We start from the raw sequence: 25377 nt of genomic DNA, 5'->3' as shown, positions 1-25377 counted from the left end.
ATAGCTCGTCAACTGTTTCGGTTCTTATACATCATCGACTTTCAAATATTCGACTTTGAGCGTTCCTGATGAAGGTAAATCAAGAAAAGCGCTTCAGACGCATGAAATTATTTAACATGTTGTTTTCATTTTTTATTGTATTATTTTATTTTTACAATAATGCATTTACAAATGCGCTGAATATATGAATGGTGGGCCAGGTAATCCATTTCCTGCTCCATAGACGGCACATTGCTTAAACGGACACGGACTTTCTTTCCATGCATATCTAACTCCGCCTATAGAATGTTGTCCAAGCTGACAACCGGAAGTATTTATTGTAACAGTTGATGTGTCATGACTTTTCATTGGAGCAGATATCCAGCCAACATCATGTTTTGAACATACGTGGTTCCGTGTTGTACAGCATATCTGAAGAAAAACCCCAAAAATATCATTTGATATATAACATCAAGCTAAAAGAATTTGCAATTTAATATATTTCTTTGAATAAATTCTCTTTTCTATAGTATCATTTTACCAAAACATTTTAGTTATATATAGTGAAAAGTTGGTTTTGTTTGATAATTGAAATCATGCCAATATTTAATCTAATTTGCCATTTAGAATCCAAAGCAAATATCTGATTTGACCACTACGTTCTCCAAAAGAAATAAGTCAATATTTTACTGACCTCAAAATTGTCGCTGGTCCTTATGTCAAGTGGTGAAGAACCATGGTCATACTCTATAATGATTGTGTTGGTATTATGATGTGGCGTAAATTTGGTTGGATATGGACCTTGGTAGCTAACACCAGTCTCTTTATAAGCTACTGCTAGCGCAGACAACACTAATCTTGCAGCAATGTCGTGTTTTAGTCGAGGATGGATGCTATAGTGGTAAAAAAAACAATATAAAATTATTTTATGTCTTCAGAAAGTTCTAATCCATGATTTAATGTGTTAGGTCATGTCAAATACACTAATCATAGATACCAGGATTGAAATTTTGTATTTGCGCAAGACGCGCGTTTAAATGTACGTTTCCCCTCTATTAGTGGTAAGCTAAAGGGTTGACTGGAGTATAGAAATATTGTAACCTAGACTTCTCCTATCCGGTAGTACAACACCTGATTGAGTGGCGCATCCGCTTGACTTTGCAGGGTTTGTATGTGGTTTGTTGTAAGTCAAAACGTTCGCCACTATTCAGAATAACAAGTGGCAGGCTAATTTTTGCCTACTTCTTGTATTTATTGATTATACGTTCTCGTCCTGAGTATACAGGGAATACTAGTACTTGCAACCGGACGTTATGGATACAACAATCAAATCAATTATCCATTAATGCTAGTATTTTGATAACCATATTTTTTAAATCCCATTATTTTATAAGTTATCCCATGTTCAGTTTTCATACAAACATACTTTATTGCCGACATTGAAGAAACATAACACAGTGGGTCGATCATGGTAAGATAGAACTATCAACGAGATTCCAAAGGACTTGACAGTATGAAAACCTCCTATCGTGAAGTACGCTATAAAAGGCCCGAGTATGACAAAGTGAAACATTGAAACGAGAAAACTAACGACCTGTTTTATACTAAACCAAAATAAAAGAAGTATGTGTCTGAGGACACGAATTCCCCCTCTCAAGGTTCAAACAAACGAAAATTGGACGAACGCACGGACGAAGAGACGGAAGGACGGACGGTCAATGGTAACACTTAATGCCCCCGTATGCGACGGGGGCATTAAGTGTTACCATTGACCGTCCGTCCTTCCGTCTCTTAACACAAAAAACAAAAATGACACAGCAACAATAGACAACCACTGATTTACAGGCTTCTAACTTGGTACAGCAAAACTACTGGTTTAAAATTACTGCAGCTAGTTCAAAGACAATTACGACAAATAAATAAATCATAATTTCCAAGTATTTTCTTATAGAAATCTTGAACAGGGTATAAAAATGCCTTTATGAATTACGTTTATTGTCAGTCCTAGTAAATAGATTCCTCAATGGAGAAGCTATGACAAGTTTCGCACCTTAAATCCGATTGATTCAATGATATATTGATAGACCGTAGTTGTTTAACGTGCAATAGCAACATTTAATCCATTTTGGTGTTATAGCTCCTCAAGAACAATGTATTTAAGCACCCCCGGCTTTCATTCTCCTTGGTTTTGAGCGTTCGTGGTGTAGGTAAATAAAATAAATTATTCGGACGCAACAAATATTTGTAAAATTTTATGCATTTTTATTTTTTAAAACTGGATCAAATGGACAATAAACCGATTGGTTCTTCTAAATTTGTGAAGGGCGGAATAGTTAGACTGCAACTGAAAAAAAAGAGTTTAGTTGATGGGAAGTGGTTTTGCTTTCCAAAAGGCCACCTATGGACCCCTCAGGGAATTGTTGCAAGGATTCTTTATGTTATGAACAATGGACGCAAAAATCACCCCAAACACGACTACCTTGGATTTAAAAAATATTTCAGATCTAACAAACAACATCCTTGTATCGAGATATTCAAAAGACATAAGTCTGTCACATATCATTATCTATATTTTGAAATTATATCTAACACTCTTTGTATATTATAAACCTTCACTGTTTAGTCCCTTTTTGGTAATATTCTTTTGGCGTGGCTCGGTACTTATACATCCCGCCTTTGTGTTTTTGAACTATGGTATTTTTTTTTGTATTTTTGTCGTTCATTTTTGCTTATGTGATTTGTCTATATGCCATTTTGTTTTTCTTGGCTGAAATAAATGTTTGTTTTTATAGTGATTAAGATTATAACACAATGTTGACTGCATAACCGAGACTTTTGACATTTTAACCTATTATGTCTGTTTGTTTTGTTCACACATTGTTGTCAATATAATGGAATTGTATGCGACTGTCAACCAAGTGAGAGGTTTAGCTAGCTATAAAACGAGGTTTAATCAGACTTTTCTACATGAGGAAATGCCTGTACCAAGGAATATGACAGTTGTTTTCTATTCGTTTGATGTGTTTGAGCTTTTGCCTTTGCCATTTGATAAGGGACTTTCCGTTTTGAACTTTCCATGGAGTTCGGTATTCTTGTTATTTTATATTTAACAGAAAGACCTCACACTTCTTACATTTATTGAAAAATGAAAAAAATTGAAAAAAGCCTCATTTTAAATCTTTATATTAATATTAAGATTTGCGCTACTCTTTTACCCCCCTCCCCCCAAAAAAACTATTTTGATATTAGAGCAAATTGTCTTGTACAAAAAAAATAACGTGATTTAATTACTTTCTGTGGTGAGGCTGTGGTTCATATTTATTTTTTGCAGAAGAACTATGTTTTAAAATGAAAATTGTAGGTTAAAAACTGTATTTGTCCTTTGCAGATCATTAAATCAAACCTATTAAAAGTATAACTTGGGTGATTTTGAGAATCATTTCCAACCCTCTCCTCAACCCTTCAGTAAGTTCTTTATCTATTACAAATTTTACAAATAAATAGAAATAATTTTTAAGCAATGAAACGATTTATGGAATAAAGGGAGTGGTATGATTATCAATGTGACAAATATCCAACAGAGTCCAAATTGACGTGGATGTAAGCAACTATATGTTACCATACGGTCTTTAACAATAAGCCAAACCCATACCGTTTAGTTAGCTTTAACACACCCGACATGAAAAACTGTGAAACAATTCAAACGAGAAAAACCAACAGCATGGTTTATGAGAAAACGCTGACCCCAAAAAGTATCACAGGCAGTAACTTACGGCAAAATTACCTGCTCCGGACAAGCACATAAAGAATGTGGTGGGATTAAACATATTTGTGAGCGCTCGACAATTTAGTTAATTTGTTATGGGACGTTACCAAACAAATATCAATCAATGAATGATTACATACCTGCCAAAAGGAGAGGTAAAATCTGGTAAATCCATTGATACAGCCATAAACACGTTCTGTTGTCTTGCATTCGGGACTTGTCCATTATTTGCCGTCTGAGACCATCGTAAAGCCGGAAATCCAGAATTAGCCACAGATTGCCGCCAAGCAGCCAACTTTAAACAAACAAATTGAAACTAAATTACATTAAATTGATCAGTAATATAATCAATGTTCATGAATGACTGTTGTCTAGTTGACGTATATAGAGCAATGTATTCTAATATTAAATAATTTTATTGCGGATATTTCCCAAAGGGAACTTAGTTTTAAAAAAAAATATAATCCTTTTCTAGATTTAGACATTTCAGTGTCTCAAGGAAAACTTTGTACAAGATTTTACGACAAAAGAAAAAATAATTTCGTTCCCTATTGTTAATTTTCCATTTGTGGAAGGTGATCTTCCTTTGGCTTTTTCTTACGGTGTGTACATTTCATAACTTGTTCGCTATGCTGGTGTCTTTAGCCGCGTTTTAGATTTCAATGAACGTAATTTATGAATTATGATTTGTTTATTATTAAGTCAGGGATTTCGTTACCACAGATTAATTAAACTTTTACTAAATTCTTTTAAATTACTAAGATTTGGCTGTACCTGATTAAAACACGATATTAATTCCTAATTTGTACTGTGATGTTGTTTATAGAGCCCGTAAACTTGGACACAATCCATATAAACTCATTGATCGATTGAATAAACTTATTCTTAAAGGTTATCAATTTTACACCGTCGTAATATTTTACATATTGTTTTTATCTGTAAGTACATTTAATAAAGTTCCTGAAATTTGTCATTTATACTTATTTGCGTAAAGTCTTTTCTGTATCAAACCCCCCTCCCCCTAACAAAAAATTTAAACATATAGCTTTTCAAAACTGATTGCGCACATTGTATGTAACGCAAACTTGGAAAATGCAAGATAGGAAAAAATATTTTCACGAATAAGGGATGGGGTAATTGAGAATGTAATGGTAATTAAGTGTAATGCATTACAATTTTCCATGTAATGAAATGTAATGTGTAATTGAGCATTTCTTAAATTACATATAATGGCAATTTAAATAATAACATTAACAAAAGCATGTAATGCTTAATTACTTTTCAATAACATGTACTTTTTGTGTAAATGATATGAAATTATGTTAATATAAACTGTAAAAAAATATTTATTTCACAAATTTATATCTTAATATTTCAGGTACATAAATTATTCATACATAAATCTGTAACTTATTCTTAAGTTTTGTTATTTTTTATTTGACATGCAGAAATGTTAGCTTTATATTCATAATTAAAAAACAAATTTGTGGGAATCATATCTTAGTGTTGTTCAGTTTTAAGAGAGACCTTTATCTAAATAGATTAGTTATTAGTCATCTTTAGGAAAAAAACCTAGGTTGCTGCTCACAAGGAAGCTATTAAACCAGGAGTTCCAAATGGTGAGGTTGAAATAATCCCTTCGTTAATTTTACGGACGCCATCACGAGTTAGTTGACCGTTATGAAATATCCGTTTCACAGATGATAGCGGATATATTCCTAATGTCGTTACTACAATCCCGTTCCCTTTTGACGAATGTGACCTACCGAATTAGACTATTTACCGGGTTTGTACTAACATGAGCAATACGACCGGTGCGTCATGTGGAGCAGGATCTGCTTACCCTAACGGAGCATCTGAGATCACCCCCAGTTTTTGGTGGGGTTCGTGTTGCTTAGTCTTTAGTCTATGTTGTGTTTTGTGTACTATTGTTTGTCTGTTTGTCTTTTTCTTTTTTAGCCATGGCGTTGTCAGTTTATTTTCGGTTATGAGTTTGAATGTCCCTCTAGTATCTTTCGCCCCTCTTCTATACAATCATGTATATACCAACAATACATGTATGCATGGTCAAGAAAATGTGTGAACACTTTTGAATCATCTTTTTTAGACGATTCATTTAGATTTAGATTATCTTGTAATGTGGACTGAAATTTATATGTGGTGAGAATGGCTAATTCAAACATAATTGTAACACCAAGCTTTTTGTGATATGAAGAAACTATATATACACGATAAAATTTTAATATAAAATATGACAAGATAACGCTTAAAACATACTTTCGAAAAATGGATGCCACAGGACTCGTTTTTTGCTACAAAGCTAAAAAGGTAAATTCATAACATATTCCTTTATGAAAGTTATTTTGTCCGAATTGGTTACCTTTTTATGACAAAGATGATAAAAATTGAATCATACAAAAATATTCAGTATTTGTACAAAATAAACAGTCGTAAAAATATAATAGTTTTGTTTTCATTTAGATGAAAATTTCTTTTCTCAAAACTTGCACATTTCATTACAGATCTAGATCGATTGTTTTCTACTTTTTTACAATCCAAGATGGCGGAAGACACCTGATCTACCTTTATATCTATGATGAGTTTATTAAAATCAATTATTTTCCTTTGTTAGTATTTGTTTTAATTTTCTTACGTATTATTTTTGAATCATCGAGACCACTTGCAGTCATGGATTTTGAGTTTTATTGTGATATAAAACATTTCTTAAGAACACAATGTGATTATCATCTGCCAATCGAAATGATGTACTAGCTATGTTATGTACTCAAACACCTTTTTGTTCTGCATTTTTTTCACAATATAAAATCCACCTAACGAAAAATTATGCAAAGCACTTAAACCATTTCCTTCAACGAATTAAAAGTGATGGATATATGCATTCAACCTGCGATACTGTTTTTACGCATTAAACTGTGTCCTTGAGTAAATAAATGGTGATGGATATATGGAAAAAATGAATTATTTGTTAACACTTAGAAAAGCAAGGATATATTTTGTAGCCAAACAGCGGTTAGTTTTTATATCTGCCCAAGGCTAGAAACGTGCAAGTCGTAAAAATATAATAGGGTTTTTTTTCATTTAGATAAAAATTCTTGCTAATTAGTTAAATTCTTGTCTCAAAATTTGCACATTTCGTTAAAAATATAGACTGATTGTTTTCTGCTTTTTTACAATCCACGATTGCGGAAGACACCTGATCTACCTTAATATCTATGATGAGTTTACAAAAATCAAATTTTTCCTTTGTTTGTTTTCGTTTTAATTTTCTTACGTATTATTGTTGAATCATCGAAACTACTTGCAGTCATGGATGTTGAGTTTGAGTTTTATTGTGATATAAAACATTTCTAGGAAACACAATATGATTATCATCTGCCAATCAAAATGATGTATTACTTATGATGTGTACTCAAACACCTTGTATGTACTTTTATCACAATATGAAATCCACCTAACGAAAAATTATGCAAAGCACTTGAACAATATATCCTAGTTTTTATGTGTGCCCAAGGCTAGAAACGTACATTGGTGACATCAAATGTACAAATAGATATAAGAAGATGTGGTATGAGTGCCATCCAAGTCACAATTTATAAAAGTAAACCATTATCGGTATTCAACACGGAGCTTTGACTGTATTAATTCCTTTTTTGAAACCTTAAATTATTTTTGACCTCACTTTCATACGGGTCTGCATGATTTTTACAGAATAGAGAATAATATTGGACCATTGCTATAGAAAATGGGCCAAAAAATAGAAAATACATTTGTAGTTAAAAATATAGAATAGAAAATAATGGGGTGCTTAAATATAAAGAAAAGAGAATAATAGGCAAAATTTATAAAGGATACGGAAACAAAACCTTTAAAAATTAAAGAAAACAGAATTGAAGACCCCAATTCAGACTCTTTCACGTGAGGCCACAAAGTATAACTTTTATTCACTTTCTTTCTAAAATTTGCGTTTGTTATATGTTTCACTTTTAAGCTACTTATAAGTAAAATAAGAATGAAATCACCATTAAAATCAAAACTGAAAGGTTAAGCATGAAACTCTACTGTAAACAAAAATCATTTCATAAGGGTCTTACTTGAACAAATCCAAATGGAAACTTTGGATCAGTGGTATGGAGTGAATTTGCATAAAATTTACTTCTCCAGTCATCAATCATTGCTGGGAACATGCATTTGTAGCCATCAGAATTGCCCGCATTTGATTCTCCTGTCATTATAAAAAGTTATCTATTAGTTTAACACCGCTACATTATGTATGTACCTATCCTATAACAGGAGCCATCAATTCAGTGAGTGTCGGTGGTTGATATCTGTCTTATTTGTATTTCGGGGTTTTTTTTTAAATGCCTGTACCAAGTCAGGGACATGACAGTTGTTTTTCATTCGATCCGTTGGTTTTTATGGACTTCCCTTTTTTGAATAATTTTACCTTGTAGTTCGGTATTTTTGTTATACCTTTTTGTCCTTATCAGGCCATTGGTTTTCTCGTGTGAATCGTTTCACATTTTGTCATTTCGGGGCTTTTTATTTCTGACTCAACGGTACGGGTTTGCTCAGTGTTGAAGTTCGTATGGTAACCTATAGTTGCTTACATCTATGTCCTTTAGACTCGGGTGGAAAATTGTCTCATCTCATTGTCAATCTTACCACGTCTCTTTATAATATACATGAGACAACTTTCCACCAGAGTTCAAATGACATGGATGTAAGCAACTATGGGATACCATGCCGCCTTCACCAATTAGCAAATCCATACAGTATATATATATTGTAATTGCAAACAATACAGTTGTCTTGTGTCGTTAACGAATGCTGGCATATTGATATATTTCAATATAAAATGATTCTGATGGTATAAGCTCAAATGTGTGGTGGGAAAATGGTGCAAATACTGTAATGATACTTGAATTTATGTTTAATTACAATGTACGTTGTATCAAAACGACGGATTCTAATCTTCTAACATTAACATTTGTGTTTTGCTTCGTATTTACATCTGCTTTATTTAGCTCTATTTTTATTCTGTTTTTATAACATTTCAACTAGATTGGTATCAAAGAGCTGTTTTCGTATTCAAATGTTTTTCCTGCGTCTTAGGTTTTAATATTACCGTGACATCTTATATCTTACGTTTTTCTACTTTTTATCTACATTGGTATCATTCTTATTTCCTAACTATATACAGAAATTATTTATTTGACCAATTGTGGACCCTTGCGGGTTTTTAATTTCATACAATGATTACAACGATTTTTTATGACAATAAAATAATAAAATATAACATAATAGAACAACGAATAGCCTAGAGAGAAAAGTTAATAGAGGAGACAATGAATTTATATGTAAGACTTATTTCCCTTTGAACATTATCTAATAAAAATGGATATATGTTGTTCTAATTTGGAAAAAAAAGAAGTTTCATCTGATTCAATATAAAGATAATTTTCTCCCATGTTCATTCAACAACCAAATACAAAATATTTATGTATGCAACATTTCAATTGCAAGAACTGGATACACACCTTTACAATTTTGACTGCAGTTTAACAGATACATATACATGTATAATGCATACACATAGATAAAAGCAATATATGAATATATGTTACTAACCTTGATACCAAATAGCTCCATAAATAGTATTTTTTAGGAGTGGGTTTATCATGCCATTCCACAATGCAGACATTGTGTTGGGACTAACAGCCCGTCTGTAAAAATTCAACAAATCAAATTATAATCCATTGATCGAATCTCGTTCTTGCAAACAGTTACATAGGCATATTATTAAAGAAGAGAATTATTTTATAAAAACATCATTGTATTTATAATCAACATGGGTTTTTGTATTTATTGAAATCTTTGGTTTTTCATAGTATTGTTAGACAGACCAGAGGTCATTTTAACTTGCCAATGACCAGAACTCAACATTACAACTGCTATTTACAGTAAACTCATTAATTTAATCCACCAATACATAATTTTTATTTTGGCTTTTTATGCGCAATGGAGTTTTTTCTCACAAGTACATATTTTTTCTTCACATAATTGTATTTTGAGGGGTTGGAATCTAGTTGAAAATTTAGCAAACATCGTTTGATTAAACTCGGTCTACAGATAAGTGTTATTATGTAGACGAATAATCGTACGTTTACATGTCTTCCTTCACTTTTCTTTTAAATGTTTTATATTTTATATTAGCGCAAAGTTTCACAGCATCGCATAATACGCGTTCAACACAAAGTAATATAAAACCGTTAATTATCATACTTATCCTATAATTGTGTTTATTGTCACACACAATTTTTTTCTTATTACGTGCTACGCTGAAAGATTGCAGAATGCACTTTTTATGATGTATCACTACTCCTAAGACAACTTAACAATATAAACTTGTATGTTGTTGAAGATAATACCGTCGGCTAACTTCTATATGTCTTTTGTTTACTTGTCATGTGGATGTTGTTTCATTGACACATACATCACTTATCCTTTATGAATATAAAATATCACTTTACAATTGTTATTTTCTTTGATTTTATTTTAAATACGGTTGTTTTAGAAATAATAAACTGTAATTACAACAACCAAAATTATTTCTTATTAACAACTAATTTGACAAAATGAATGTACATAATTACTGAAACAATTGTAAAAGTCAAACAATTTGAAAGTCAAGCTTAAAATATTTAGATAAAAAGACCATACGATTCAGAATTACAGCATTTAAACACCAATGAACAAATAAATATATACCGTTTTCTCCCAGTACGTGCACATGCGTTTAATGCATCTGGCGAAGACCAGGCTTCAATTCTAGTTCCTCCCCAATTAGATTCTACCAAACCTATTGGACGGTTAATGTGTGTAGATAGATATTTTCCATATAACCAGCATACTGCAGAAAAACTTGGCAATGAGCCTAGAAGGAATACAAATACATATAATTTAAAACAATAAGGAAAAGAGCCAAGGAGACAATGTTTTATTGCTTTGCAGCATAGATTAATATTTACTCAAAAAGCAGATATTAGATACAAACGGAGAAAAAAAAGATCTACAAAGTAATACAAGTCAACAAAAGAAGCAATATTGGAATCACATAATGTGATATTTAAAATGCTTTGAATTATCCCCTTATCAATATGATAAATAGTGAAAACATATATTTGAAAATTGTTCCAGTGTTTGATAGAAAAACAACTTTATTTACTTAGATTTTGACATTTTCCCAATGAATACCAATGATTAACAAAACCAATTGTTTTGTTGATTACAGAAATGACTAGTTACAGACAGTTTTTAAAACAGATGTTGGTACCAATAGTTTGGTTGAGTACACGAAAGACTTGTAACACCAACCCAATTAGAGTCAATGATTAATACAGTTGTTAATATCATTAGTTTGGTTAAGTACACGCAAGACTAGTTACATGAACTTCACTAGAGCCAATTATTAACACTGATGTTGGTATCAATTATTTTGATGAGTACACGTAATATTAGTAATACGAACCCTACTAGAGTCAGCTATAATCATTGATTGTACATTTGTACCAATAGTTTTGTTAAATACATGAAAGATAAGTTACAGGCAGTGTTTAGCACAGATGTTGAGTACACGCGAACCTAACCAGAGTCAGTGATTGATTGATATAAACAGTAGTTTTGTTGAGTACACGCGCACCTGACTAAAATCAATGACTAACGCAGGTATTAAAACCAGATGGAAACAGTGCCATTAGTTAGAGAAAGTTCCAATACATCTTCTGTAAAACACGAAAACATTAAGAAAACTATATTTTTGTATGTGCAGGTGTACTATTTGAAGTATATCAAACGACTGCAAAATAAGTTAAGTTGACCCCACTGATACACAAGTTTTTTCCCCACTCTTGATTGCATTGCTGTCATGCAAGATTCTTGTTTTGTGAATTTTTTTGCACTCTTTTATATATCCTGATATTTTTTAACACCTATGCATAAAAGATTACGGGACAAACTTTTTTGGCTTTTGTACTCTTATCAACTTTTCATAGAAGGGATAACAGAATTGAGAATAATGGACTAAAAACAAAGAATATAGTAAATTGGGCCAAGAAATAAAGAATAGAGAAGAGGTATTAAAACAGACCCTACCCACGTTCTAGACCCTCTTAGCTCAATGCGAATAGCATTGAGGGTCAAAATGAATAGTGATCCAAGCCAAGTCAATTCGATTTGCAGGCATTATGATATAATATACATAAAGCTTACCAATATTTGGTTTTGCCCAGGGTTTTGCAATACTGTTAAGGTCTCCATCTGCTGTTAGTGTCGTATGATGTCCAACATGGAACAATCTTATATTCTGGTAATTGCTTGCATCATTTATTTCTTCGCTACTATTTGCGAGCTGATGGTAAACAAAAATATATAATTGCAAACCAATGTTCAAGGTTAGCATTGATTGAAACAAATTAACTAACTACACATGAGCGTGACTTAGAAATTCATCTGAAATTAAACGTGTGGGTAAGATAATATGTCCTTTCTCTGTAAAATTAGTTATATATTACTATCACATTTAAAAATAAATGTATTAACATTAGAAAAAACTTGTTCGGAAATTATAAATATGCATTTCGTAATAAAAGAAGCTTCTTCAATTGCCATAGAAATGTAAAGATTTAGCTGCTCGAAACAATTGGAAATATTCATAAAAATAAAACTTCAAATAACTAAGTGCGTTCGAAGCGTTTTTCTGGATTAGCCTCCATCAGTTCATCGCTCATAACCAAAACAATCGAAATCATCGACACATTTATTCTAATGTTATGTACCTCAGTACCTATTTTAGAAAATTCGTTTTTGAAGTAATTTTATTCAAACATGTATTTATGGTTTTGTCCGATATCGGTATCTTGTGGGTTTTTTGGGGGTAATCTTCTTTTTTTTTCTTTTTTTTTTTAGATATTTTAGGAATATTGACTGAGGCAATGTTACTTTGACATTTATAAAAATTTCACATTTAAAGGGGATTTCATTCATTAAATAAAAGCAATCACCATATCAAGATATTGTCAAGCGTCATATTACACAAGATATGAGCTGTGTCGGTTAGAAATCGACCTTATGCAATTGAATATCAATACATCTGTTATCCTATTTCGAGTTGAAAATTTCTCTATGCAAAGTCTGTAACTGTTTCAAAATTGAGTTCTTATAATAACCCTACAAAACAGACCAATATGCATCTTTCATTTCGTATTTGAATGTTCCAAAATCGATCAAAGTCTAACACAAGTACATGTATTTGTGAACTTGCATAAGGTCGATTTCTATCCGGCGCAGCTCATATCATGAAATATTTACACTAATAACATGAAATATTTACACTAATAACATGATAAACAATATAATGTTTAACACATGAATTAATGTTTACCAACCCCGTTAACATTAAATTCCATGTTACTTTGTCCTGAACACAGCCAAACATCGCCAAACAGAACATCATTCAGAGTAATATTTCCAACGCTAGATGATGCCATAATTACGGCGGCTTTATTACTTCCGGGATTGACCACTTTTGACTGCCATATTCCACTAGAATCTACAGTTGTACTACCAGAAAGGATATCGTTGACGTATAGTTGTACTTTATCTCCATGTACAGTTGAATGTCCCCAGATTGACGCCCCTTTGGGTCCCCTCTGTAATACCATGTGGTTAGCATAGTAGGGGGAGAACGAGAAAGAATTAGCTCGAACTGCAAAAACAAAATGGAAATGTGTGCACCTTTTGTTTTCTTTTTTGTATTCTTTTTGTAATAAGATAGCTGTTTTATTTCAGTTTATCTCAAAAAATTATTTTTTCTTCGTATTCACAGCTGTAGTAACCTTTCGAGCTTTTGGTTTTACTATTTGATAGAGGACTTTCCGTTTTGAATTTTCCTTGGAGTTCTGTTTTTTTGTTTTTTGTTATTTTACTTTTTAAGGAAAGTATACGAATAGTCGTGGGGGTTCAAAATATCATGTCTTATTTGAATGTAATTTTCCGTTGTATTTAATAAAATATAAGTGTTAAGCTGCGTGCAGCATGATACAACTGCAACATATTTTGATAATGAAAAACTGAGTAAGTTTATACTTTTTCGAAATATAGAGTGTGGAGTTATTAATATGTGTATCACACAATAAAGGTAAAAATGCATACTGCAATATGTAGACCATATTGATGTATAAGATGATTATCTCCTTTATCCTCTCTTGGAAATTTTAACTCACAGCAATACATTAATTCGGACAGATCGAATAGGAAGTCGTATCAAAAGAAAAAAAACAACAACTTCTTATCACTTCCCTTCTTTGAGGAATACAGCAGTTCTATTGATGTTGAATTTAAAAGAAATTATGCATCTTAATCTAAATATTGATAAAAGCAAAATGTACTTGTGAACTAAAGACTTGAACATTTAGACTTCTTTAAATTTTTATTTAGAACAAAAGTTAGATTGAAAAAAAAACAAGCATAGCTCGGAATTTTACATTAAAAACATGAAAGTTGAAATAGAAATGAAAATTTTGAATATTCTTATATTCCTTCTTTTTGAATCCTTATATCTAGGAGGGATAAGAGTAACAAAACAAATGTCTTTAAACTTTAAACATAATTATTTCTAATGAATTAATAGGAAAAATTGTCTAATTGTCATTTTTTGCACAAGTCCCTTTCAGTTTTATCTAATCCATTTTTATCTTTGATATTATCATAATTATATCAGATTTATTATTTTGCAGGAAAAATATAGCTATGTCAAATTTGCTTGAAAAATTAACGAAAGGATTTTCTAAATGGTTAAATTCTAAATCATAATCGACTTAACAATAAAAGCGTTAAAATTTATTCAGGTGATACTGTAATGAAAAAAAAACTCGTATTTCTGAGAAATCGTAAGTAGAAGTTCTTTCAGTGATCTTTGCCAAGATAAAACAAATTGCCCATTAAATTTTCAAAGAAGATATATGAAAACTATCATTCATCATAATGTCCTTGAAAACATAGGTCCCGTTGTCTCTTTTATGGTTGAAGATAATTATAATAAGATTTAAATTTAAAGTAGAACTCATATAGAAGGAATATTAGTTATCCCACGAAATCATCAAAAATACAAAAATCTTTAACTTTGTAAAGTTTCGCATTCACTTTTCTTATTAATAAGTTTGATGAGATTTGGTCGGATAGTTTATGGTATTATTTACATGTAAATCAATGAATATAGGGGACCTTAGTGGTGGAATCATCGAAGTAGTTAATCTGCAGTGATCTTAAGCCTGTTAGAAAGTGCTTTTGAAAGTTTGTATTTGTTGTAATCAATGAGTGTAATAAGGAAATAAGTTGATAATTTATTTATTTATTCTTCTAAATGATATATTAAGTCTGCCTCATATCTTGACTTACATCTAGAAATTGACAATGAGGGTCGGTTGAAAACAAAACTTTACGACAAAAGAGATGGTTTAAGCTTCCCAATTGTGAACTTTCCATTTCTATGTAGCAACATTCCAGCAGCGCCTGCATACGGAGTATATATTTCCCAATTGATACGATATTCCCGGGCTTGTGTTTCCTATCATGATTTCCTTGACAGAGGATTGCTGCTCACAAGGAAGCTATTAAGCCAAGAGTTCCAAATGGTGAAGTTGAAATCATCCCTTCGTAAATTTTACGGACGCCATCACGAGTTGGTTGACCGTTATGGAATAACCGTTTCACAGATGATATCGGATATGTTCCTTATGTCGTAACTACAATACCCTTCCCTTTTCACGAATGTGACTTACCGAATTAGACTATTTACCGGATTTGTAATACCATAAGCAACACGACGGGTGCCACATGTGGAGCAGGATCTGCTTACCCTTCCGAAGCACCTAAGATCACCCCCAGTTTTTGGTGGGGTTCGTGTTGCTTAGTCTTTAGTTTTCTATGTTGTGTCATCTGTACTATTATTTGTCTGTTTGTCTTTTTATTTTTGGCCATGGCGTTGTCCGTTTGTTTTCGATCTATGAGTTTGACTGTCCCTCTGGTATCTTTCGTCCCTCTTTTAATCTTTTGCCGTCGAAAACAAATACAAGAGACATGTAACAGTAAGAATACAAAAATAAGAAGATGTGGTATGATTTCCGATGAAAAAACTATCAAGCAGAAACCAAATGATATAAATTTTAGAAAAGAAGTTTGTTTCAATTTTGACCTTTAGACTATATATAAAGAGCATAATAAACTTACTGGCATGCAACAGCACGAGAAGTGAAATAGTTAAAATATGTTTCCACATTTCGACGTTACGTTTTCCTAATTGATTGTGTATCATCGTGTTAACTTTTGTATCCTGTACACATTACCATACTAATGCCTCTGAGCTACCTTTACAAAACATTTCCAAGAAAAATCTTTTCTATTTCTATCTAATTTATTAGTTAAAACATATTTCCGGGAATTGCGTGTTATTTAGTAGTTGTGATATTAACAACAAAATAATGAAATTGTGTGCATGAGAAAAAACTTGTCTCGCATACTTGATTATAATAAACTGGTCTAACCCTTGTGCTTTGGCTGTATAAAAACAGAATTGTGTAGTAGAAATATTTGTTTTTCGTTTGTTATGGACACATTAGGTGTAAATAGTAATTTTCGGATTTGTGAATGATTTGGTTTAAATGTTCAAGAATGTTTCCGAAAAGCTGTTTGTATGCATTATTTGAAGGGTTCTAACACCAGAGTATGTTCCTTTAAAAATATAAATTAGTATACTATGATCTATGGTTTGTTCCTGCAATATCCAAATCAAATTTGCAGAATGATTCCTACGATTTTCATAATTTCAAACAATCGAAACAACTATGTTGCCGTGGCATATGTTTTGAACTTCTGGTTCACATAAGTAATTCAAACTTTGCAAAGTACTTTCTAATGAAGATTACGTGGTTTTGCAGATGACGATGAGTATATGTTCCTACTAATAGCAAGGGGTTTAAGTTGAGCCTTACCTGTTTTGCATGATACCAAATTGTTCAATGATAAGAGTACAAGTACGAAAATCACATTTAGCCCGATCAGAAACATTGTGTACACTAATAGTTACCGGAGAGATAAGATAATACATATAAATAGTTATAGAAGAATTTGAAGTCGAGACGGGAATGTGAGAAAATCACGTTTGATATTTATAAATGTTTATCATCTATAGTTGATAAAGAAAATATGATATGTTTGCACAAAAATAACTCTTTAGCATCATAATCAAGGTGGTTGAAAACATGTTTAGTGTAGTCAGGTGAGATACCTGTGGCATTATTTTTCCCCTCAAGTTAGATAATTTAACATTGTTCAATGGAAAACTGAGAAGGTGCAATTTTGTATAAATCGAAGAATATTCAATCGAATTAAAATTAAATTAAATAAAACACTTATGAATATTTAATGCATTTATACAAGTGTGGACACAGATCACTGTGGATAGTATGTTTGGATGTTTGACAGTGTGTTCTGACAAAAAGAGTTCTCTCTTTTTCCCGTAGGGTTCTATGTTAACCTGTGTTGCACAGTGACAGCCAACCTGTACCAAACACTAAAAAAATAGCAGTGTGGTTTGTTTAATAATTAGTTTTAATGTTCAAGACTGTCATGGATGAGACACTAATTGCATGGATTATCAAATAATTTTGATAACCATATGCCACATCTTTGATTTTGGATAGCAGCAAAAACTCAAAATTAGGAGAGAAACACATTTGGTACATAATCACACATTTCTGCATCTATATAAGGATTGGGTTTGCTACCTTAGTATCAATGAAAAACAATCAAATCAATTTAATAAATGTTAATTGAGCAGCCATCTTCACGGGAATGTCATCTTAGATATTTTGCTTAGTTTCTTTTTGGGTATCATATGCTTTTTACAATTTTCAAACATTTACACAAAATATAGAATCCATTAATATTACCTTACACATACATTGGCTTAAGACATCTCATTTCATTCTTTTTAGATATGTTCAAGAAATGCAATATTTGTAAGCCACCGGTATTTGTCAGGATGGATTATCATCAGATCAGATACAAAGTTGAAGAAAGATAGGAAAATTACAATATTAAATAATTCAAAATCTACATCAATGTTTGATGGCCGAAAGCAATAACTAGACGGTGTATTATTTTCCATTTGTGCTTACTGCCAATGCTCCCTGATCACTCATTGATACAGATCCGTTGATGAATACTATTGGTGCAAAAATTGTTTTCTATTGTATAGGATCCATAATTTTTCTTGAGGTTCGCGTTGCTCAATCGTATTTTTCAGTGTTGTATTTTGTGGACTATCGTTCTATCGGGTTTTTTTTACTAATATAATGGACTTGTCCGTTTTTATTTGGCCATTGGTTTTGATTGACTTGATATCTCCTCTATCTTTTTGGTAAAATAAAGTCACGATAATTGTTCCCCGCTCGAATGCTTTATCAAAATTTGCTACTAGTACTTGTTTGCCTAACCTTCAGTGGTCAGTATATCACGTTTACAATTCAACTAGCAATACAATTAGGTATAGGTTGTGCAAGAATAAAGTTTGTGAATTATAGACGGCAACTGTGCCAAAATGAAATGTTTAACAGTGCCAGGTCACTAACAGATTATTTTACTTGCATAGGGGGAGGATACTCTCAAAACATAGCGCATAGGATTTAACCTTGCAACTTTAGCAGGGCAGGGTTGCATAGAAATAATTTTCATCCAAGAATATTAACAACGTTCCATTGATGAAATTTGTCAAATATTTCGTTGTATAAATTATAGCAGCATACCTCTTTAATTTTTTATTTAGAAAATCATTGATTTCACTTTTTCCCATTAACATTCTGCTAATATAAAAATAAGGAGATGTGGTATGATTGACAATGAGACAACGATCCACCAAAGTTCAAATGAAGTGGATGTAAGCAATTATAGGCAATCGAACGGCCTTCAACAATGAGAAAAACCCACACCGTATGGTCGGCTATAAAAGGCCCCGACATGAAAAATATGAAACAATTCAATTGAGAAAACTAACGGCTTAATTTATAACATTTTTTTTTTACTTAAATTCACCTGAATTTTAAAAATAGATTTATTCAAATAACATCTAAATTTTTAAATAATAAAAATCTTGAAAACTAACAATTTTTGTTTTTGTTAAGGTCACCTGAAATTCATGTGAAAATTATTTTTTTTGTATATTTCTAAGGATTTAAGGAAAAAGATGAAAAACAAAAAGACATTAATATTTAACTGTTTCTTTAGTATATTGTAATTTCTCACTTACAAATATGTTATGGGCTTGTTGTTTCAAATACAACATTTTTACCAGACTTTTAGTAAAAACAGCCGGTCTACACATCCATTAAACGCCAAATTAAGTAACATCTTAATAACATACTTAATGTCGGTTAAATGTCAATTTAAAATAGCTATTTATTTTACTTTTTATGGGTTAATAGATATAGGAAGATGTGGTATGAGTGCCAATGAGACAACTCTCCATCAAAGTTACAATTTATAAAAGTAAACCATTATAAGTCAAGGTACGGCCTTAATGTATGTCTCATTTTTAGTATGATAGAGGATCATTGAGTCTACGCGTTAGGCATCATTCGTAAATAAGAGATTTGTTACAAGTTTGTACAAGATCTATATTCTGTTTCTGGTTCTTTACATGTCCATTTCGAATAACAGTGAAAAAAATCATTTTCAAAGTAACATTAAAAAACAAGTCATGTGTCAAGTAAAACTTAAACAGTACCAAACATTTTTTTTAGTAATATTGAGAAAGATCTGGAACTCTGACATATATATAAGACAAAGGCAATTTTTGAAACAAAAATACAACCATCAATAAAAAAGTAAGTATATGATGTTGGAACGATCGTAATTCTAATTTTTATTGTTTTCTGTAAGTTTTATAATTATAACAAAATATACAAATTTCGAGCTTATCTATATGACATTGCTTGCTTACCGAATGAAGACATTTAAGATGTATTAGTTATATATTTAACCTCAAGCAAAAAAAAAAACTCCATTTTTAAACATTTATCCTTCTTGTCCTCACAAAACTATCTTAGTGCTATTTCATTCAATCTGTTGAAATGACCGTTATGTATAATTTACATCACTGTTTTTAGCCATGTTTACATTTAATTATATAAAGTGCACTCATATTAAGGTTTCAATTTTACAATAGAAAAGGAAAATTTTCTAGTCTCACTCGAAGTTGTGATTATGTTCCAAATTGGTCAGACAATATTTGGTCATGTTTTATGAACATTTAAAAACGTTGGCTACGCCTTGGACTTTAAATTTTCATAATTCATGACCACGTATTGTCTAACCTATAAGTAATGTTAAGTTTATTTGAATTATGTCTCGTTTTAATAATTGTAATGATATACCTACCGTGTACACAAATGTATGTAGCATTGTCAATATACTACTTCGATGCTTACTGTCAACATATCATCAGAACAAATAAGTATTGTTCAGTACTAACACATGCGCAAGATATTGTAAAGGATTTTTTTCTATAGAAGGCTCTGACCTTTTTCCGTAATACGTTTTATTATTTTTTTTTAGAAAGAAACAAATGGGATAGTTTTGTCTTTTAACAAAGTCATAAAGTGTTAACTATTATGTCCTTGAAAACATAGGTCCCGTTGTCTCTTTTATGGTTGCAGATAATTATAATAAGATTTAAATATATAGTAGAACTCATATAGAAGGAATATAAGTTATCCCACGAAATCATCAAAAAATACAAAAATCTTTAAAATTGTAAAGTCTCGCACTCACTTTTTTTATTATTAAGTTTGATGAGATTTGGTCGGATAGTTTATGGTATTATTTACATGTATATCAATGTAAATAGGGGACCTCAATTGAGGATTCATCGAAGTAGTTAATCTGCAGTGATCTTAAGCCTGTTAGAAAGTGCTTTTGAAAGTTTGTAAGTGTTGTATTCAATGAGTGTAATAAGGAAATAAGTTAAAGAAAACACTTGATAATTTCTTTATTAATTCTTCTGAATGATATATTAATCTTTTGCCGTCGAAAACAAATATAAGAGTCATGTAGCTTTAAGAATACAAAAATAAGAAGATGTGGTATGATTTCCGATGAAACAACTATCCAGTAGAAACCAAATGATATAAATTTTAGCAAAGAAGTTTGTTTCAATTTAGACCTCTAGACCGTAAATAAAGAGCATTATAAACTTACTGGCATGCAACAGCACGAGAAGTGAAATAGTTAAAATGTGTTTCCACATTTCGACGTTACGTTTTCCTAATTGATTGTGTATCATTCGTGTTAACCGTTGTATCCTGTACACAAATTTAATTCCTATACTTATGCCTCTAAGCTACCTTTACAAAACATTTCCAAGAAAAATCTTTTCTATTTCTATCTAATTTATAAGTTAAAACATATTTCCGGGAATTAACAACAAAATAATGAAATTGTGTGCATGAGAATAAACTTTTCTCGCATACTTGATTATAACAAACTGGTCTAACCCTTGTGCTTTGGCTGTATAAAAACATAATTTTGTAGTAGAAATATTTATTTTTCGTTTTTTATCAGTATGGACACATTAGGTGTGGATAGTAATTTTCGGATTTGTGAATGATTTGGTTTAAATGTTCAAGGACGTTTCCGAAAAGCTGTTTGTATGCATTATTTGAAGGGTTCTAATACTAGAGTATGTTCCTTTAAAGATATAAATTAGTATACTATGATCTATGGTTTGTTCCTGCAATATCCACATCCAATTTGCAGAATGATTCGTAGGATTTTCGTAATTTCAAACAATCGAAACAACTATGTTGCCGTGGCATATGTTGTGAACTTCTGGTTCACATAAGAAATTCAAACTTTGCAAAGTACTTTCTAATGAAGATTATGTGGTTTTTGCAGATGACGATGAGTATTTGTTTCTACTAATAGCAAGGGGTTTAAGTTGAGCCTTACTTGTTTTGCATGAAACCAAATTGTTCAATGATAAGAGTACAAGTACGAAAATCACATTTAGCCCGATCTGAAACATTGTGTACCCTTATAGTCACCGGAGAGATAAGATAATACATATAAATAGTTATAGAAGAATTTGAAGTCGAGACGGGAATGTGAGAAAATCACGTTTGATATAAATGTTTATCATCTATAGTTGAGAAAGAAAATATGATATGATTGCACAAAAATAACTCTTTAGCATCATAATCAAGTTGGTTGAAAACATGTTAAGTGTAGTCAGGTGAGATACCTGTGGCATTATTTTTCCCCTCAAGTTAGATAATTTAACATTGTTCAATGGAAAACTGAGAAGGTGCGATTTTGTATAAATCGAAGAATATTCAATCGAATTAAAATTAAATAAAATAAAACACTTATCGTGCGAATATTTATTGCATCTATACAAGTGTGGACACAGATCACTGTGGATAGTATGTTTGGATGTTTGACAGTGTGTTCTGACAAAATGAGTTCTCTCTTTTTCCCGTAGGGTTCTATGTTATCCTGTGTTGCACAGTGACAGCCAACCTGTACCAAACACTAAAATTTAGCAGTGTGTTTTGTTTAATAATTAGTTTTAATGTTCAAGACTGTAATAGATGAGACCCTAATTGCATGGATTATCAAATGATTTTGATAACCATATGCCACATCTTTGATTTTGGATAGCAGCAAAAACTCAAAATTAGGAGAGAAACACATTTGGTACATAATCACACATTTCTGCATCTATATAAGGATTGGGTTTGCTACCTTAGTATCAATGAAAAACAATCAAATCAATTTAATAAATGTTAATTGAGCAGCCATCTTCACGGGAATGTCATCTTAGATATTTTGCTTAGTTTCTTTTTGGGTATCATATGCTTTTTACAATTTTCAAACATTTACACAAAATTTAGAATCGATTTATATTACCTTACACATACATATATCTCATTTCATTCTTTTTAGATATGTTCAAGAAATGCAATATTTGTAAGCCACCGGTATTTGTCAGGATGGAGTATCATCAGATCAGATACAAAGTTGAAGAAAGATAGAAACATTACAATATTAAATAATTCAAAATCTACATCAACGTTTGATGGCCGAAAGCAATAACCAGACGGTGTATTATTTTCCATTTGTGCTTACTGCCAATGCACCCTGATCACTCATTGATACAGATCCGTTGATGAATACTATTGGTGCAAAAATTGTTTTCTATTGTGGAGGATCCATGATTTTTCTTCAGGTTCGCGTTGCTCAATCGTATTTTTCTGTGTTGTATTTTGTGGACTTTCGTTCTATCGGTTTTTTTTTACTAATATAATGGACTTGTTCGTTTTTATTTGGCCATTGGTTTTGATTGACTTGATATCTCCTCTATCTTTTTGGTAAAATAAAGTCACGATAATTGTTCCCCGCTCGAATGCTTTATCAAAATTTGATACTAGTAGTTGTTTGCCTAACCTTCAGTGGCCAGTATATCACGCTTACAATTCAACTATCAATAAAATTAGGTATAGGTTTTGCAAGGATAAAGTTTGTGAATTATAGACGGTAACTGAACCAAAATGAAATGTTTAACAGTGCCAGGTCACTTACAAATTATTTTACTTGCATAGGGGAGGATACTCTCCAAACATAGTGCATAGGAGTTAACCTTGCAACTTTAGCAGGACAGGGTTGCATAGAAATAATTTTCATCCAAGAATATTAACAACGTTCCATTAATGAAATTTGTCAAATATTTCGTTGTATAAATTATAGCTGCATATCTCTTTTTTATTTTGAATATCATTGATTTCACTTTTTCCCATTGACATTCTGCTAATATAAAAATAAGGAAATTTGGTATGATTGACAATGAGACAACTATCAACCCAAGTTCAAATGAAGTGGATGTAAGCAATTATAGGCAACCGCACGGCCTTCAACAATGAGAAAACCCATACTGCATGGTCGGCTATAAAAGGCCCAGACATGAAAAATATGAAACAATTCAATTGAGAAATCTAACGGCCTAATTTATAACAATTTTTTACTAAAATTCACGTGAATTTTAAAAATAAATTTATTCAAATAACATCTAAATTTTTAAATAATTAAAATCTTGAAACATAACAATATTTGTTTTTGTTAAGTTCACCTGAAATTCATCTGAAAATGATTTTTTTTTTAATATTTTTAAGGATTCAAGGAAAAAGATGAACAACAAAAAGACATTAATAAACTGTATATTGCAATTGCACACTTACAAATATTTTATGGGCTTGTTGTTTCAGATACAACATTTTTACCAGACTTTTAGTAAAAACAGCCGATCTACACATCCATTAAACGCCACATTAAGTAACATCTTAATAACATACTTAATGTCGGTTAAATTTCAATTGAAATAGCTATTTATTGTACTTTTATGGGTTAATGTATGTTTCATTTTAAGTATGATAGAGGATCATTGAGTCTACGCGTTAGGCATCATTCGTAAATAAGAGATTAGCTACAAGTTATTACAAGATCTATATTCTGTTTCTGGTTCTTTACATGTCCATTTCGAATAACAGTGAAAAAAATCATTTTCAAAGTAACATTAAAATCAAGTCATGCGTCAAGTAAAACTTAAACTGTACCAAACATTTTTATTTTAGTAATATTGAGAAAGATCTGGAACTTTGACATCTATATAAAGCAAAGGTAATTTTTGAAAAACAAAATAATACATCCATCAATAAAAAAGTAAGTATATGATGCTGGAACGATCGTAATTTTAACTTTTATTGTTTTCTGTAAGTTTTATAATTATAACAAAATATACAAATTTCGAGGTTATCTATATGACATTGCCTGTTTTTTCGAATGAAGACATTCAAGATGTATAAGTTATAAATTTAACCTCAAGCAAAAAAAAACTCCATTTTTGAACATTTTATTCTTCTTGTCCTCACAAAACTATCTTAGTGCTATTTCATCCAATCTGTTGAAATGACCATTAGCAATGTTTACATTTAATTATATAAAGTGCACTCATATTAAGGTTTCAATTTTACAATAGAAAAGGATAATTTTATAGTATCACTAGAAGATGTGAATATGTTTTCAATTGGTCAGACAATACTTGGTCATGTTTTATGAACATTTAAAAACGTTGGCTACGCCTTGGATTTTAAATATTCATAATTCATGACCACCTATTGTCTAACCTATAAGTAATGTTAAGTTTATTTGAATTATGTCTCGTCTTAATAATAATAATGTAATGATCTACCTACCGTATACACAAATGTATGTAGCATTGTCAATATACTAATTCGATGCTTACTGTCAACATATCATCAGAACAAATAAGTATTGTTCGGTACTAACACATGTGCAAGATATTGTAAAGGACTTTTTTCTATAGAAGGCGCTGACCTTTTTCCGTAATAAGTATTATTATTTTTGTTAAAAAGAAACAAATGGGATTTTTTGTTTTTTAACAAAGTCATGAAGTGTTAACCATTGTGTTATAGAAAAAAATCTAT

The 25377-nt window shown here is 31.2% G+C and overlaps 1 protein-coding gene across 2 annotated transcripts; it reads right to left on the bottom strand.

The window, feature by feature from the left end:
- Positions 1-119: 119 nt before the first annotated feature.
- Positions 120-25187, bottom strand: LOC127729409 (sialate O-acetylesterase-like). Of its 2 annotated transcripts, none has more exons than XM_052237241.1 (9): positions 25126-25187; positions 13210-13529; positions 12035-12173; positions 10535-10700; positions 9395-9489; positions 7858-7988; positions 3886-4040; positions 674-872; positions 120-411 (listed from the first exon to the last, which is right to left on the bottom strand). In XM_052237241.1, exons 2-9 carry the CDS (start codon positions 13483-13485, stop codon positions 166-168), a joined length of 1407 nt encoding a protein of 468 aa, XP_052093201.1. In that variant the 5' UTR covers positions 13486-13529; positions 25126-25187; the 3' UTR covers positions 120-165. The 2 variants fall into 2 exon arrangements, with proteins under 2 accessions (XP_052093201.1, XP_052093200.1); XM_052237240.1 differs by lacking the exon at positions 25126-25187 and adding an exon at positions 16052-16142.
- Between the last annotated feature and the right edge of the window lie 190 nt (positions 25188-25377).

This window comes from Mytilus californianus, unplaced genomic scaffold (genome assembly GCF_021869535.1).
Source record: "Mytilus californianus isolate M0D057914Y unplaced genomic scaffold, xbMytCali1.0.p SCAF_2, whole genome shotgun sequence".
NCBI lineage: Eukaryota > Metazoa > Mollusca > Bivalvia > Mytilida > Mytilidae > Mytilus > Mytilus californianus.
Note: the sequence above shows the minus strand (reverse complement) of the source record. Positions and strands in the feature narration are given on the sequence as shown.

Excerpts from the sequence above, each read along its gene's own strand:
- LOC127729409 (XM_052237240.1), bottom strand. The coding sequence starts at position 16,136 with ATGATACACAATCAATTAGGAAAACGTAACGTCGAAATGTGGAAACAT. Across the intron at positions 13,530-16,051 it reads TCTCGTGCTGTTGCATGCCA|TTCGAGCTAATTCTTTCTCG; the intron begins GTAAGTTTATTA and ends TTGTTTTTGCAG. Across the intron at positions 10,701-12,034 it reads CTGGGCAAAACCAAATATTG|GCTCATTGCCAAGTTTTTCT; the intron begins GTAAGCTTTATG and ends TATTCCTTCTAG.